General features: G+C 39.9%; 1 protein-coding gene across 2 annotated transcripts; it reads right to left on the reverse strand.

The window, feature by feature from the left end:
• Positions 1-744: 744 nt before the first annotated feature.
• LOC131219560 (BTB/POZ domain-containing protein At2g04740) lies at positions 745-12,737 on the reverse strand. Of its 2 annotated transcripts, XM_058214767.1 has the most exons (5): positions 12,128-12,727; positions 4,186-4,909; positions 3,428-3,464; positions 3,189-3,322; positions 745-1,137 (listed from the first exon to the last, which is right to left on the reverse strand). In XM_058214767.1, the coding sequence occupies exons 1-5, from the start codon at positions 12,594-12,596 to the stop codon at positions 801-803; spliced, it is 1,701 nt and encodes a 566-aa protein (XP_058070750.1). In that variant the 5' UTR covers positions 12,597-12,727; the 3' UTR covers positions 745-800. The 2 variants fall into 2 exon arrangements, with proteins under 2 accessions (XP_058070750.1, XP_058070751.1); XM_058214768.1 differs by lacking the exon at positions 745-1,137 and having other exon boundaries at positions 3,183-3,322; positions 3,421-3,464; positions 12,128-12,737.
• Positions 12,738-13,638: the final 901 nt, after the last annotated feature.

The raw sequence follows: 13,638 nt of genomic DNA on the forward strand, positions 1-13,638 counted from the left end.
CCGCTGGCAGAACATGTAAGAACCATGTCGTAGCCGTTATTCATGACAATTGAGCATAGAAAAAAAATCTTTCTTTCCAACCACACCCACACCCCCCCCCCCTCTACATTGGGAGAAGGTAGGGTTACGGTTGGGGGTTGGAGTTTGGGGGATTTCGGAGGGGCAATATTGTTTATATAATAATAATTATTTAAAAAATAAAAATAAAAATTGAAAGATCTACTAAACTAACCATACTTTGTTTTTTCACAGGGTGTTTTTTTTTTTCTAAACCATATTTGGAAAACGGAAGGTGTTATTTGGGAAATTGCATAAGAAAGGGCCTTAGTATTAGTCTTTGGGCCAAAGGGGAGGGTGCCATATGTCAAAACCTCTTTAGTTATCATGACTAACTGTTAGTTATCAAGATTATTAATCCTTTCCAAAAAGTAATATGCTCTCTAATGCATAATTATGATTAACATAAATGAGATGTACTCATTTTTTTAAGCGTCTACCAAACAGCCCCTCATTAGACTCATTATTGCAATTCAATTTGATAGTACATCCAAACGTAACCGAAGTTTTTATTTTTCCCAAACAATACAGTTGCTAAATTGTTACCATGTGATTATCCAATGTACACCAACTCAATAAATAGAATTACAGGACTTGCACCGCTCAAATCACAAGATAAGCAAAACACTATATAACACTGAAGACTGTTTATTTTATAAATAAATTTTATTTTTTTTTTTTGAAAAAAAAGAAGAATCTAATTACATTTTGTGGGGGTAACACCTTACCAAAATGGCGCATTTTTACGTGTGGTGAGTGTCGGTATTGGTATTTTCCCATTCTGCAGTGAGCATAAGCATCTCTAGCCGCTTGTCAAACAGCGCTGCACTTTCATCTCTCTTGTCGAGCTCGGCTGCTTCTGCCTCGAGCCATTTCTCCCGCAAATCATCAAGAAGGTTTCCCTGGTCAGCATTCACACCAGCCCCTGGTGCGCTTGGAAGGGTGGTGCGTAGGGAGGAGTCTCCGGAGGGCGGTGGAAGCGTCAAAAGCATAGCTCGGAACTCACGTGTGTCAGCAAATGTTTCAAAATTACAAGCAATTGCATCTAGACAGTATTCTCTTATCTTCAATACGCCATACCTGCAAACACAAGATCACAACATTAGCAGAAGCCTGCTTATCTATGCAACGCATAATACAAGAGTAAATGAACATTTTTCTAGAAAAATAATATATCACCATAAATGAACATTTTTTCTAGAAAAATAATACATCACCATTTCCATTATTTTCTGGGAGCTTGCTAAGCCCACACATGCATCTGCCAGTGGTTGTATGCCCAAGTTATAAAAACTTGATGACTCAGATCAAAACTTAGCCGACTCAACTCGACTTGGCAATATTTCAAATCGAGTCATTACAAAACTTGGTTCGAAGAGTGACTCAGGGCAACTCGTCGAGTTAAGTTGCTAACTCGGTCGACTTGATGTGACTGTGGTATCTCAAGCAGAGCCACTTGCCTTGTCAAACTCATTTTTAGTCAAACAAGTGGCAAAGTGGGATTCGGATGCATGCCCTCTGCAAGGGTAGCAGATGTTCTCAACCAATAAGCTGTGCAATAATTTGATGTCTGTTTTTCATTTTATACTACTTAATAGTATATTAGAACTATTTAAACATTCCTTACTATCCCAAATATTTTTATTTTATAATTATTAAATATCGAGTCGGGTTGAGTTGACTCGAATCGAGTTTGGAGTTTTTAAACTATGGCATAAAGCAAGGCCCACCTGATGAGTTCACAGGATTAGTTTGTTAGCCAGGTCATCTATGCAGTGGGGACACCACCTGATACACTTTCGGATGTGCCACACATGTTGCCACTCGTGAATGCACACGTGCTCTTAGCAGAACTCCATCTTCTTGTAGTGTTTTATTATTATACCCTTGTTGTAGTTGATAGAATACATTTCTATGATCCTGCATACTATACAATCCAACCACACACATGACGAGTGTACCAAATTACCATCATAACCAACCGTTCTAGAAAAGCCTACACTAGTTCCATTGACACTCGCATGCCTTATCAGCAAGAAGGTCGCATAAGGCTCTTAACCATTAGAGGATCATATCCATGCTATGAAAATCTTACAAAAGATGGATCTTAGAAGTCTAACACTTGTCTACTTAGTATTACTCATCTGGAGCTTATGAATACAGAACAAGATGATGAAAATACGTACTGGGATAGCAGAAATTTTTCTAGAGGGTGATGATGCATCTTGCTGTAACAATTAGTAGATGACTACATTCTATATTGTATGGGTTTGAGTTTGAATATCACAGATGTTTTTGATACCGATAAGATGCATGGCAACATAGGAAAAGAAGGAAGAGAAGGCACTGATATCAAATAGTTGAGCTTGTTGAAAATTTGCATTACAGTTCACTCTTCATATATCATCAAATGTACGAACACTTTTTTCCACATTCTCGACAAGAAACTCCCTTGAGAAATGCCGAGGCGAACCATGCCAAGATGATGAACAGTTCCGTGCATGAATCCAAAACATGAGATTGTAGGTTGCTCACTAGAGCCAAAATAATGCATGCAAATGAAAGTATCATCAATATGTATTTACGCGCCTAACTAGGGAGATGGGGTGAAAAAGAAAATGGAAAGTGTATATTTAAAAATAAAATAACCTCATGAAATCTGAACTTGAAAGGACATGCCATTTCTTAAAGCAAAAGATTGTATCTGTGATGGACAGTTTTGTGTATGGAATCCAAAAAGTGTCCATAAGAGAAACTTGCATTAGATCAAGACCATTGATCAGGTAGGCCCTATAGAGGGTGGCCAATCGCTCAAAAATCTCAATGATTGAAGGATCAAAAGCCTCTGAACAAGACGCTTTACCTGTTGAATGTGCACCATTATTTTTATATTTCGTCTTCAGTGGTCATTTGTAGGCCACTGATCAGATGGTTAGGGATATCAGATCAGTGTGAAACGTTTTGAACTAAGGACCATCTGTGTCAGGCAGCACCTGATGAACAGTCCAGATCTCATCAAGATGTCCTACTTGTACAAACTTTTAATGCTTCGAGCAGACAGAAATCACAGGCTTTTAAATATGTGGCGGTGAATTTATAGTCGCAAAGACAAATAGGAGAGAACACCATACATGTCGGATAATATCAGCCAGTGGCACAGCTCTGCAGGAGAGACCATTTCCAGATGTGGTAGCAGCACATCAGCTACAGCACGCTTAAGAGGAAACAACAAATATCTTGAAGCAGCATCAAAGATTTCCTCAGCCTGCCCAAATCCCAATCATTTTTCATCATAGTGCTATTGTAAGTACTTCAAGTACAATCGGGAAAAGGAGGACAGGGAAGATCCATAACTTTCCATACATGATACCTGATTAGGGTCTACATCCTTCAGACCATCAGTGTACCTGAATTCAGAAGTCTCAAACAGGGAGTGCAGGAAGAAACGTCAAGAACACACCAGATTACCCTTGTGGGGGATTGAGAACTAACGTTTTTGGGGGGATGGAAATATAATTGGAATATTTCCTGCATGATTCCTTATGAACCAGGATTTTACCAAATAATACCTCAGGGAATCGAAATTTCCCAGCTGTGATTTTTGAGAGGTGCAATTACCATAATGCCCTAGTTTATTTTTTGTTCAAAAGTGATAGAGTTGAAGATTGTGGAGCCCACGTGGTATGTGTATAACATCCAACTTGTCCAACATATGAATCCCACTATGATGATCACACAAGCCAAAAATACAACCAATCAAATCATCAAATAAGAACCACATGAATTCGGATGCTTTTGGGTGGTGTATATTGTTTTTTCTTTTATAATGTGCGGCCCACCTCAAGATTGGATACAACAGATATTTTGTTCGTCCGATCATCATCATGGGGTGCATCTCTTGGACAGGTTGGATGTCATCCACATACCACATGAGGCACAACCTTCTTCACTTCACATTTCAAAGAAAATAGTAAACAAGGGCATTTTGGTAATTGCTCCCCCCAAAAGGCACAACCTTCGGATTTTGATTCATCAAAGCATCACTTGGTAAAATCAGAATTCCTGCAGAATTTTACTCTAAAATTCCAATATAATTTCCCCAATTTTTATTACAAAAGACACACTTACATGTATTCTATCAGCTTTTCAAATGCCTCAGTACTTAGATCATGTTCTTCAAGAATCGGAAGAGACTGACCAGGCATCCCATCTCTCCCTTCGAGAAAATCTGTCATCCGAGATAGCCTTGCTTTGAAATACTCTGACCTGGATGCCAAAATCACTTGATGACAACGGAAAATTTTCTTGTCAACTCTTATGCAAACATCTGCCAGATCATGACCAGATTCCCTCATCTCCATCTCATCAACAGCCCCTGCACACTCGGCAAGGGAACTCTGAAGAATGCGGTGCATGGCAGCAGGAAGCCGATCATGCTCCGGGAGAGACATCCCCTGTAAAATAAACCGTTTTTGAGAGCTATCGACATCTCTCAACGCCTTATACTCTGCATATTTTTGGTGAACTAGTTCCTTCTTAAGGACCTTTTGTAATTCTTCACACTTGCAGACTTTGCAAATCTCCACAAGATCTTCCATGTCATCGATGGCAACCTCAAGCCTGTCAGAATAGAAGAAGTGGATGAGGCTGTACAACGCAGGATAAGACAATTTCTCCCTTGCGAATCTCACTTCCTTGCGATTTTTCCATTTTTCTTCAAATCTCCTTTTGAAGAAGGGTGATCGAGCACTCAAGATAACTCGGTGTGCTTCGATCGGTCTTCCTTGCACATAAAATACAACATCCGAAGGAAAATGATCTGAACTGGATACATTGTTTGACGAAGAACGGCCTGATAAAATATGCCACAAGTCAGTTCACCGAATAGATTATTTTCTGCCTTTTTGGTACTAAAATATAATCCATTCAAATGGTTTTCACATTTCAACAGGAAATTACCCCATGTGCACCACAGCATAAGAGCATCAAAGGAGATTCGAGAAAAGTATGGGTGGAAGTCAGGTGGGTTGTTAATGCAGGGGCATTTTCATACTGGGCTCGAGTGCGGTGGCCTATGCGATACAGGGGCACACTCGGGGTGGGGCAGCCTCTGTGAGGCGGGCCCCACTTGTGTGAGACAGGTGGCTCATTTGAAGTGGAACCGATGTGAAGTGGGGCCCACGAGGGGGGTTCAGCCGATGTCCTAACCCGTGCAATGTGGGGCCTGGGATATGAGATAAAGGGATTAATTCACCATGCTTTATTTGTTCCAGATTTTAGAGTAAGTGGTTAGTTGTCCCGCATTAAAGTGGTATCAGAGTAGGAGGTCTCATGTTTGAGACTCCTCACTGGGGGTGATTAATGCAGGGGCATTTTCACACTGGGCTCGAGTGGGATGTCCTGTGGGATGCAGGGGCACACTTAGGGTGGGCGGCTTATGTGAGGTGAGCCCCACCTGTGTGAGATAGGTGGCTCGTGTGAAGCCTAGACCCAACCCAAGCTACCCAACACAATCCAACCCAATTTATTGAATACTCGACCCTATTGAAATTCGGCTTGGATGGGTGCTATGTGGACTGCCTAAAATAGGCCGTAGACGACTACAAGTGTCAGAGATATCTTCATTCATCAAGCAGTGATGAATGTGAACATTTATGGACCAAAAATTTGTTGTTTGTAGCTCAAACTTGCATGAACTCTATTTTCTATCTATGCCATGAATTTACATTTATATCATATATATTAGTCATAACCCACATGTATATGTACTACATATAAGGTTGGCTTTGGGTTAGGTTAGGCTGGCTAGTGCCTCAACCCAAAACCAAACCCAAACCCAAGGCCCCAACCCAACCCAAGTCGGGTTGAGGGCTTACGGATTTTCAACCCAAGCCCAATCCAAACTCAACCCAACATGGCCCAAATTTTGGGTTGGGCCAATTAAGTTTGGGTGACCCAACCCAAGTTGCATTCTATTGGCATTGTTTCGTGAAGCATCATGTCCATTCAGTTTCTAGTTTATGCCACATGGGTTGTTTGATAGGGAAAAAAAAGAGGATAATAACAGCCTCTACGTCTATGCCTCATGTCGTAATCTTTGAAATTTTAAGTCTAGATTGAGATCTTAAAACAGGTGAGACACACACGCACATGTTCATTAAGTTTCCAATTTATGCAACATTGCTTGTTTGATAGAAAAAGAGGACAACAACATCCTCTGTGACCACGCCTGACGTCACAGCCTTTGAAATTAAAAGTCTAGCTTGAAATCCTAAAAAGAGTGAGATATACACACACATTCATTCAGTTTCCAGTTTATGCAGCATGGCTTGTTTGAATAAAAAGAGGACAATAACATCATCCACATCAATGCCCGATGTCGTACCTTTGAAATTTTAAGTCTGCTTTGAAATCTTAAAAAGAGTAAGAAATCCATTTTGCAACAAACTCAAATTCCTTCTTGAATGCATGCAAAGTACACACCATACTAACACGTAAAACGGGTGATTTTCTGCCTACTAGGCTGCTACAAATTCCACACTATGTCCCCTGAACTCAAAATCCATAATCCCTGTTGCAATGGAAATACCATTTAGTTGATCTATGCCTGTTTGAACAACCTTGGTTAAACTTGTCTCTCTTATCCAAATTGATACAATCTCTATAAGGTTTCTCATCCAAGTGAATCGAAACAGGATCAATAGAGACCATGTCTTCATCCATATAAATTACGACCCCAAGTGCCTGGATCATTCTGCGTGTGTTTGTTGTTTGCAGTTGACATAATTTTGAAAGCGATATGATGGAGGGGGTAAAGGCAACGCTGTAATTATAACCTTGGGAGCTGCACGTGCATCAACCGCAGCCTCTTTGGTCGTTACTATCCTACCTAACCATTGGTGAGATTTTAACCACAGGCGTGTTGTCACAACTGTGATATTATGATGCACTACCAATGCCTCCAAAGGCAGAGGTGCCCGTTTACTTCGAATTAAATCATAACACTAGAACATACGACCATATTTAAAAGATTTTGATAATGGGTCTTTACGGTCCGGTCGAAATACAACGGCAGGAGGATCCAAAAGATCACGAGCCGTGATAGAGTAATCATAACTAGCTCGAATATGCCATTGAGAATACGATAGACATGATTGAAGCCAATACTTAAGCATTAATGCCTCAACTAGCATAATCACGTCATCAACATACTGATTCAAAAGGCTATTAGCTACTTGTTCTAAATAAGCCCAATCCTCAGCATAGGACTCCCAAAGCATAAACTTTACCATTCCCATTTGGTACGGGCTAATAGATTTACTCCGTTTCCATCAAGACTTGAATGGGGTTTTTCCGTATTTCAACCAGAGAATCTAACAGAGACATTACTGTCAAGATTCTTACCGGAAAATTAGACATTCCATGCCCTCGAAGAATGCTTTGTCGTGCTAGGTCACTGACATATCGTTTTTTTCTTTATCAGACCCCAAGAATTGATTGGATCGAAACGACTTTCCTATCGAACCTCTTTGTGTCTGTATGAATCTCTGACCACGCAGAATCTCCATAGCCAATTTTCCATTTTTTATTCTGAAATCAAAGGGTGCCTTTGGTACTACTCTTATTTCACACGATCTAGGAACTTCCATAACGTTGGCGTGATTCAGTTTGAGCAACGGATCCTAACATGAGTGGAAACATGAGTTGGCTTTGCCGGTTTCGATAGAATGAGCACTATGAACTATCTGTTTCAAAAAGATAGTAGTCAAAATGAAACTAAAACCTCCTCCTCATCGCACCCTTCTATTATATTATATAGGTCTAGACCACAGCATAACCAAATGCCGCACAACTCACATAACTCTATATACTCTATAGAAAAATCGACGGCTCATTAAACGTCAGGTCACTTCGCCAACTGCACCTTTATTCTTCTGTGCGGGACATTTATCTTCTCAGCCGCACTAATCAGAATAAGAGGTTGGAAACGCTAAATTCTTCCTGTATCATCACATTGACGCAAAAGATTCAAAAAATTCAGGAAGGCTGGAGAAAGAGGATGTTAGTTAGTCAAGGGGAAAGGCTTTGACAACTCCACGATTCGAGGCCCTCGGATTCAATATAAAGAAAGAGAATCAAAGAGAAATAGAAAAGACAGTAGGCTTGATTATGCTCTAGTCCCAGGTGTCTTCCTGTGGTCTTCTAGCGTTAGAAGAAGTCGTGTCCGTCCCGGACATCGGCAATGCCCTCCCACGCTTTTGATTTTTTATTTTTTTTTTAATGGGACAAACTGAAGGAAAAGACTGACCCATTCAGTGACTTTCGTGGTCGTCATCACTGAACTGACTTGGATCTGAACTACGATTCAAATCAAGTCTTACCGAAATCGGATTTCCTTTTCGTGCCATATGGTGCGTCACCGTCATTCTATAGAATGAATGGAATTAGAGTTTTCGATTCTACTATTATTTTCTTTAGGAAACCAGTCACCTTCAGATACTAAATAGGCGGCAGTTCGCCCTTGGTACATTATCGGATAAACCCCGATAGTTTGATGGAACCTTTAGTGTCCCAACTCAGCGGTAAGCTGGTGTCCGAAGCTACAGCGATGCGCGAGAGGTGTGGTGGGGATATAATGCACCTAAGGACAATGCAGTTTGCCACAAATTATATCGTCTTAAATAGCCTCCTCAGACACAAGTAGAGGCTACGAGAGCTTTTCAGTTCTCAGGACTAAACAGATGGGAATATGAGGGGGAAGAGAGTAAGCTGGAGAATTAAAGAACGTGTGTTGAGCAATGCATTCTGGGAGCGCGTGCACAGTGTAGTGGGTATTCTGGAACCCATTTATGTGGTGTTGAGGATGGTAGACAATGAGACATATCCATCAATGGGGTTGTGCATCCATACACCTGATGAAGGAGGCCAGTTTGGTCTGGTTCATAAAAAATGGCATGTTCAGCTTCTTTTTATCACTTGTCTATAGGAGATTAGTTAAAACCCATGATATTATTGTCTCCTTAAACTCACTATATGGTTTTATCCACCTTTGGTTGAAAGAAAAATGTTCAGCACATTATGCAATCTTTGCCCTATTTCTATCAAGATAATTCCTTAACAAATTGCTTATCATAACTGCCTTGCCTTAATTAATAAGGCTATGTTTGCTTGCACCAATATCATGAAATTTCATGATATTTGTTATGACCAAATGCAGCCTAAAAGAATAAAATCAATAAACTGAACTTTTTCGCTACAATGTCCTTCGAGCAAATAGGAGCGTCTTTAGGCAAAGAAAGGGAAAAAACACTTAGTGATGAGATTGGAAGCAACCCACTGAGATAGCATGCTCATGGATCAAAGTAATAGTGACATAACTATCGAACATGACATATATCATATATCTAGGTCCAAACTTCTCACTGAGAAGTAATATATACGTCCAGAAGTACAAAATCATGAGTTTGTGGAATACATTCAATGTGACTCCAAAGGATAAGCAAATATGCAATTAGCCTATAATGTAAAAAATATTTCAAATATCACCGATATTGTTGATAATATCGCCAATATTATTGGTATCGGCGTATCGCCAAGTCACCGATACCGAAACTACTGCCATTTAACATTTTCCAAATATTGACGATATTTTCAATAATATCGGTGATATTTGGCAATGTTATCGATAACAACAATAATTTGAGAAGATTCTCTTACAAAAGTTCATTGGTATCAACAATACCAGCGATACTATCCCAGATAGCAATGAAACATTGGTAAATGGTAAAAAATTGATAGAAAATTAGGGAAAAAAATCCCAAAAAGACAAAAACTCTCATTTTTTAGTTTTTTTTTATTATTTAAAAATAAATAAAAATTGTTCCTTGCGTGATTTCAATCAACTTTTGGTTTTTATTGAACCGAAGTATGGAGGATTTGAGAGAGAAATCGTAACTCAAAGCAAAGAGGGGTTGAAACTCAAAGGTGACAAAAAATCCACAAAAACTTCTTTTAATTTTTCCAAATGTTAGCATGGATTGAAATGGGAATCCATCTTTATGCATGATTTTCATGCATTACCTTTGAGTGAAAAATATTAACATTAGGTGAAAATGAAGGAAATTGAGGAAATCCTAATTTCTTCATTTTATATAGGAAAATGTCCTTTTAAGGATAATTTTATATAGGAAAATGTGTTCTTCGATATTAATTAATATTGAATTTTTATATACTGATGAGTGTTGGCCAATCTATTGATTGGCTACAAATTTTACATATTTATGTTGTATGATTGTTTTTCGATTGTACATGGTTTAGACCTCTATAAAATGTACAGTTGTTTTTTTGTTTTTTTTTTTCAATATTTTGATTCCCAAATGTGTAAACATGTGTCTTTTAAAATCTCTTTTAAGTTTTATTGAAAAATTCCACGTTTTCCCAACATTTCCCTCAGATAAAGAAAATTTTCCAAGTATCAGCGATAATATCGACAACATCAATAAATGTTTCCGTATCTGCAGTCATCGAAACATGTAATGATATCAATACTCTGAACAGTGGATGTAAATAATCCATTGTGGGTCTATAAAACTCATTGTGTGCATACATTGCAAGCGTATGTTTTCTATGTGCACGCTAGACCAAACCATCATATTTGATGATCAACCGCTTCCAATGCAACAAATTCAACCCAGTCATACCATAAATAACACATCTGATGATTCTGATCATCATACATTAGTACCATTTTTTTACGTTAGAGGAATTTTGAGATTCTCAACCCAAGCCTATGTAGAGCATACCCTGGTCCATAGTTTGAGTGATATAAACCGTTATCTGATAGGCCCCACCGTGGATGGATCATGCCCCAAAATCTAGCAGAATGGAAGATCCTATCCATCCACTCTTTGGCCATTTTCAGCTGAATGTCAACTGTTAACGTATTTCTTTTATTAACCATCTTTTCATAGGTCTTTTCCAATCAAGCATGCCTCCTAAGTGTGGCACATCCATTTTGGCACATCATATCAACAATCTAGGCCACCAAACCATGGACCCCACTGGTACGAACTAAAAATCTGAGGATACTAAAGTAGACATATAATCGGGTTGACAATCATACAATTCCTCTTTCGGCGGGTAAGCTGGTCCCAAACCCCAGACAGACCTCAATGTTGAAACAAACCCTACATACCATTGAACTGTAGGCTCTAACCCTGGCCATGTTGTTGTTTTTCTCTTTCTTTCTTTCTTTATTTCTTTCTTTCTTTTTTTTTTTTTGAAAGGTGACAAAAAATTTTATTAAAGGAATGCCAAAAGGCTCAAGGCAAAATACAACAACTAAAGTCCTTACAACGAGGACCAATCACTTTGATCATAGGCCTTAATACAAGAGACCCACCCCATTACATCTAACTTTGTGTCATATAGACTTCCAACTCCATCCCGCTTTTGTTTCAGCGTTGTTCTTCTCCCCCCCAAATGGCCCAGATTACAGCCATTAAAACTAGCCTCCACGCTACTCTTTCTTTTTCCAACCCCTCACGCCATGCAAGGAAAAGACCTTCAACGGACCCCGGAATCACCAATGGCATCCTAAAGAAAATGAGAAATCTCTCACACACCTTCTGAGCGAACAGGCAATGGACAAACAAATGATCTACCGACTCAATATCCCGTATACACATCACATAATAGTTGGGGATCACCACCGATCATTTTTAAAGAATATCAATCGTAAGCACCCTATTCCTACTCACCAACCAAGAAAAAGCCGCAACCTGTCCCTGCCAATGTTATTTCTTAGTGACTCAGACAACATTTGAATGTCGATAACATCCACTTATGAATTGGAACTCCAACGTAAATTTTTTTTCCCTAATCATCTTTATAACCATGAATTCTGTCATAATTGCAGTTTTTATCACTTTCAATCTACACATCCTTGATGCTAAATTTTAACCTTATACGGCCATTTAAAAAGACTAAAGAAGTTTAGCTATGAAAAATGATTTCTAATATTTTTTAGTTTGATCATCACCATCAGCATCAAGTAAATATAAAACCCAACCTGGAATTTGAATTCGACCATTGGACTGTTCAAGATAAGCCTGGTTCGCAGCACATCCCAAGAACGTATCTCTTAAAGCGCCCTGCAGCGGGCCCAGTGGTGGCGGCCGGGCCTCGAATGCCTTCAGCAGCTTCCGCACCCTCAGATTCAAAGCTGCATAGTGGCAACGGTCCCCATCAAATGTATGCTCGTCGCATATCGCTCCGCTCTCAAGCAGCATCCGCGCGGCATCGAGGTGGCCCGCCAGGCACGCATAATAGAGAGCGGCGGAGTCCCACTGGTCCCGCAGGTTGACGTTCGCGCCCGACTCGATCAGGTATCGGAGACGGTCGACGTCGCCGGCCCGAGATGCCTCGAAAATGTCGCCGGCTGGGACCTTCTTCAGGGGGATGGAGGGGTGGAGGTCTTCAAGGTCGAGATCAAGGCCGTCGAGGTCGGATTCGAGCGTCCAGGACTGTTGATTCGACATCGAGTGGTTAGAATTTCATGAGATGAATTTCTGTAGGGTTAGGGTTTTGGTAGTTTTTTCTGTTGAGAGCATTTTCATTTGGGATTTTTTCAGAGAGAAAGAGGCGGGAATGAAAATGTCCGGCGAGACAGTGAGGATGTAAGGGCTTTTATAGGTAGGGCGGACAGGCGTAGCAGAAAGAGGAAAAAAACAAATTATACTCTGGCGGTGTGCGGTGGTTTATACACATGCACTCAGAAATTGCACACGTGACGTATCTTCAAATCAGATCAAGACCGTCCAAATCAGTGTCCCAATTTTAAAAAATATATTTACTGAGATTTCAGATATCTAATGGATGAATTAAAGGGACTATATGTGTCCATCAGATGTTAAAGTCGTTCAATCGTTGAAGTGAATGGATTCAATGGTGGGTATTCAATCCCACAGCATGGTCCACTTGAGCCTTTGGTGTGCACATTTTCGAGCTTATAGAAAAAATGACGAACAGCGTGATAATACACATACATCAATGCCCCCAACGGAACTCCTGCAGGATGCAATCGACCTATCAGAAAGGAAGTGGATTGCGTGTTGCCCCTGCTCTTGGCTATATTCCATTTAAGTAAAGTTATGTAGGGCCCACCATAAATGGATGGGTTTTATTCACACCGTACATCCATTTTGAAGGATTATTTTAGGGCATGAGATTCAAGGCTTAAGTGGACCAAACCAGAGAAAGCAATTGTTATACTGACATCAACCATTGAAACCTTTCTAGGTGCTATGATCTGCTGGTGTATTGACGTCACCGAGCCCATCATGAGGTATGTGTTATATCCCAACTGTCATTCATTTGGGGAGCTCGTCTTAAGTCTTGAGCCTAAAAGTACGACCGATCCAAAGATTAACTGGACCATACTATAAAAAGTTGTGGGGAGTTGAACGTCTACCATTGAAACCCTGTTGAGGCTACAGAAGTTATGTATAAATATGATATTTGGTCCTCCTCTTCGTCCAGATTTGCGTGACCTTACAGATAAATTGAATGAAAAATAAATGC

The sequence above is a fragment of the Magnolia sinica genome, chromosome 11 (assembly GCF_029962835.1).
Source record: "Magnolia sinica isolate HGM2019 chromosome 11, MsV1, whole genome shotgun sequence".
Taxonomy (NCBI): Eukaryota; Viridiplantae; Streptophyta; class Magnoliopsida; order Magnoliales; family Magnoliaceae; genus Magnolia; species Magnolia sinica.

Bases quoted from the DNA above. Each gene is read 5' to 3' on its own strand.
- LOC131219560 (XM_058214767.1), bottom strand. From the start codon at position 12,596: ATGTCGAATCAACAGTCCTGGACGCTCGAATCCGACCTCGACGGCCTT. The intron at 3,323-3,427 runs GTATCATGTATG...GGATTTGGGCAG, and splicing joins AGGATGTAGACCCTAATCAG to GCTGAGGAAATCTTTGATGC. The intron at 1,138-3,188 runs GTATGGTGTTCT...TTGTGTTTGCAG, and splicing joins TGGCTGATATTATCCGACAT to GTATGGCGTATTGAAGATAA.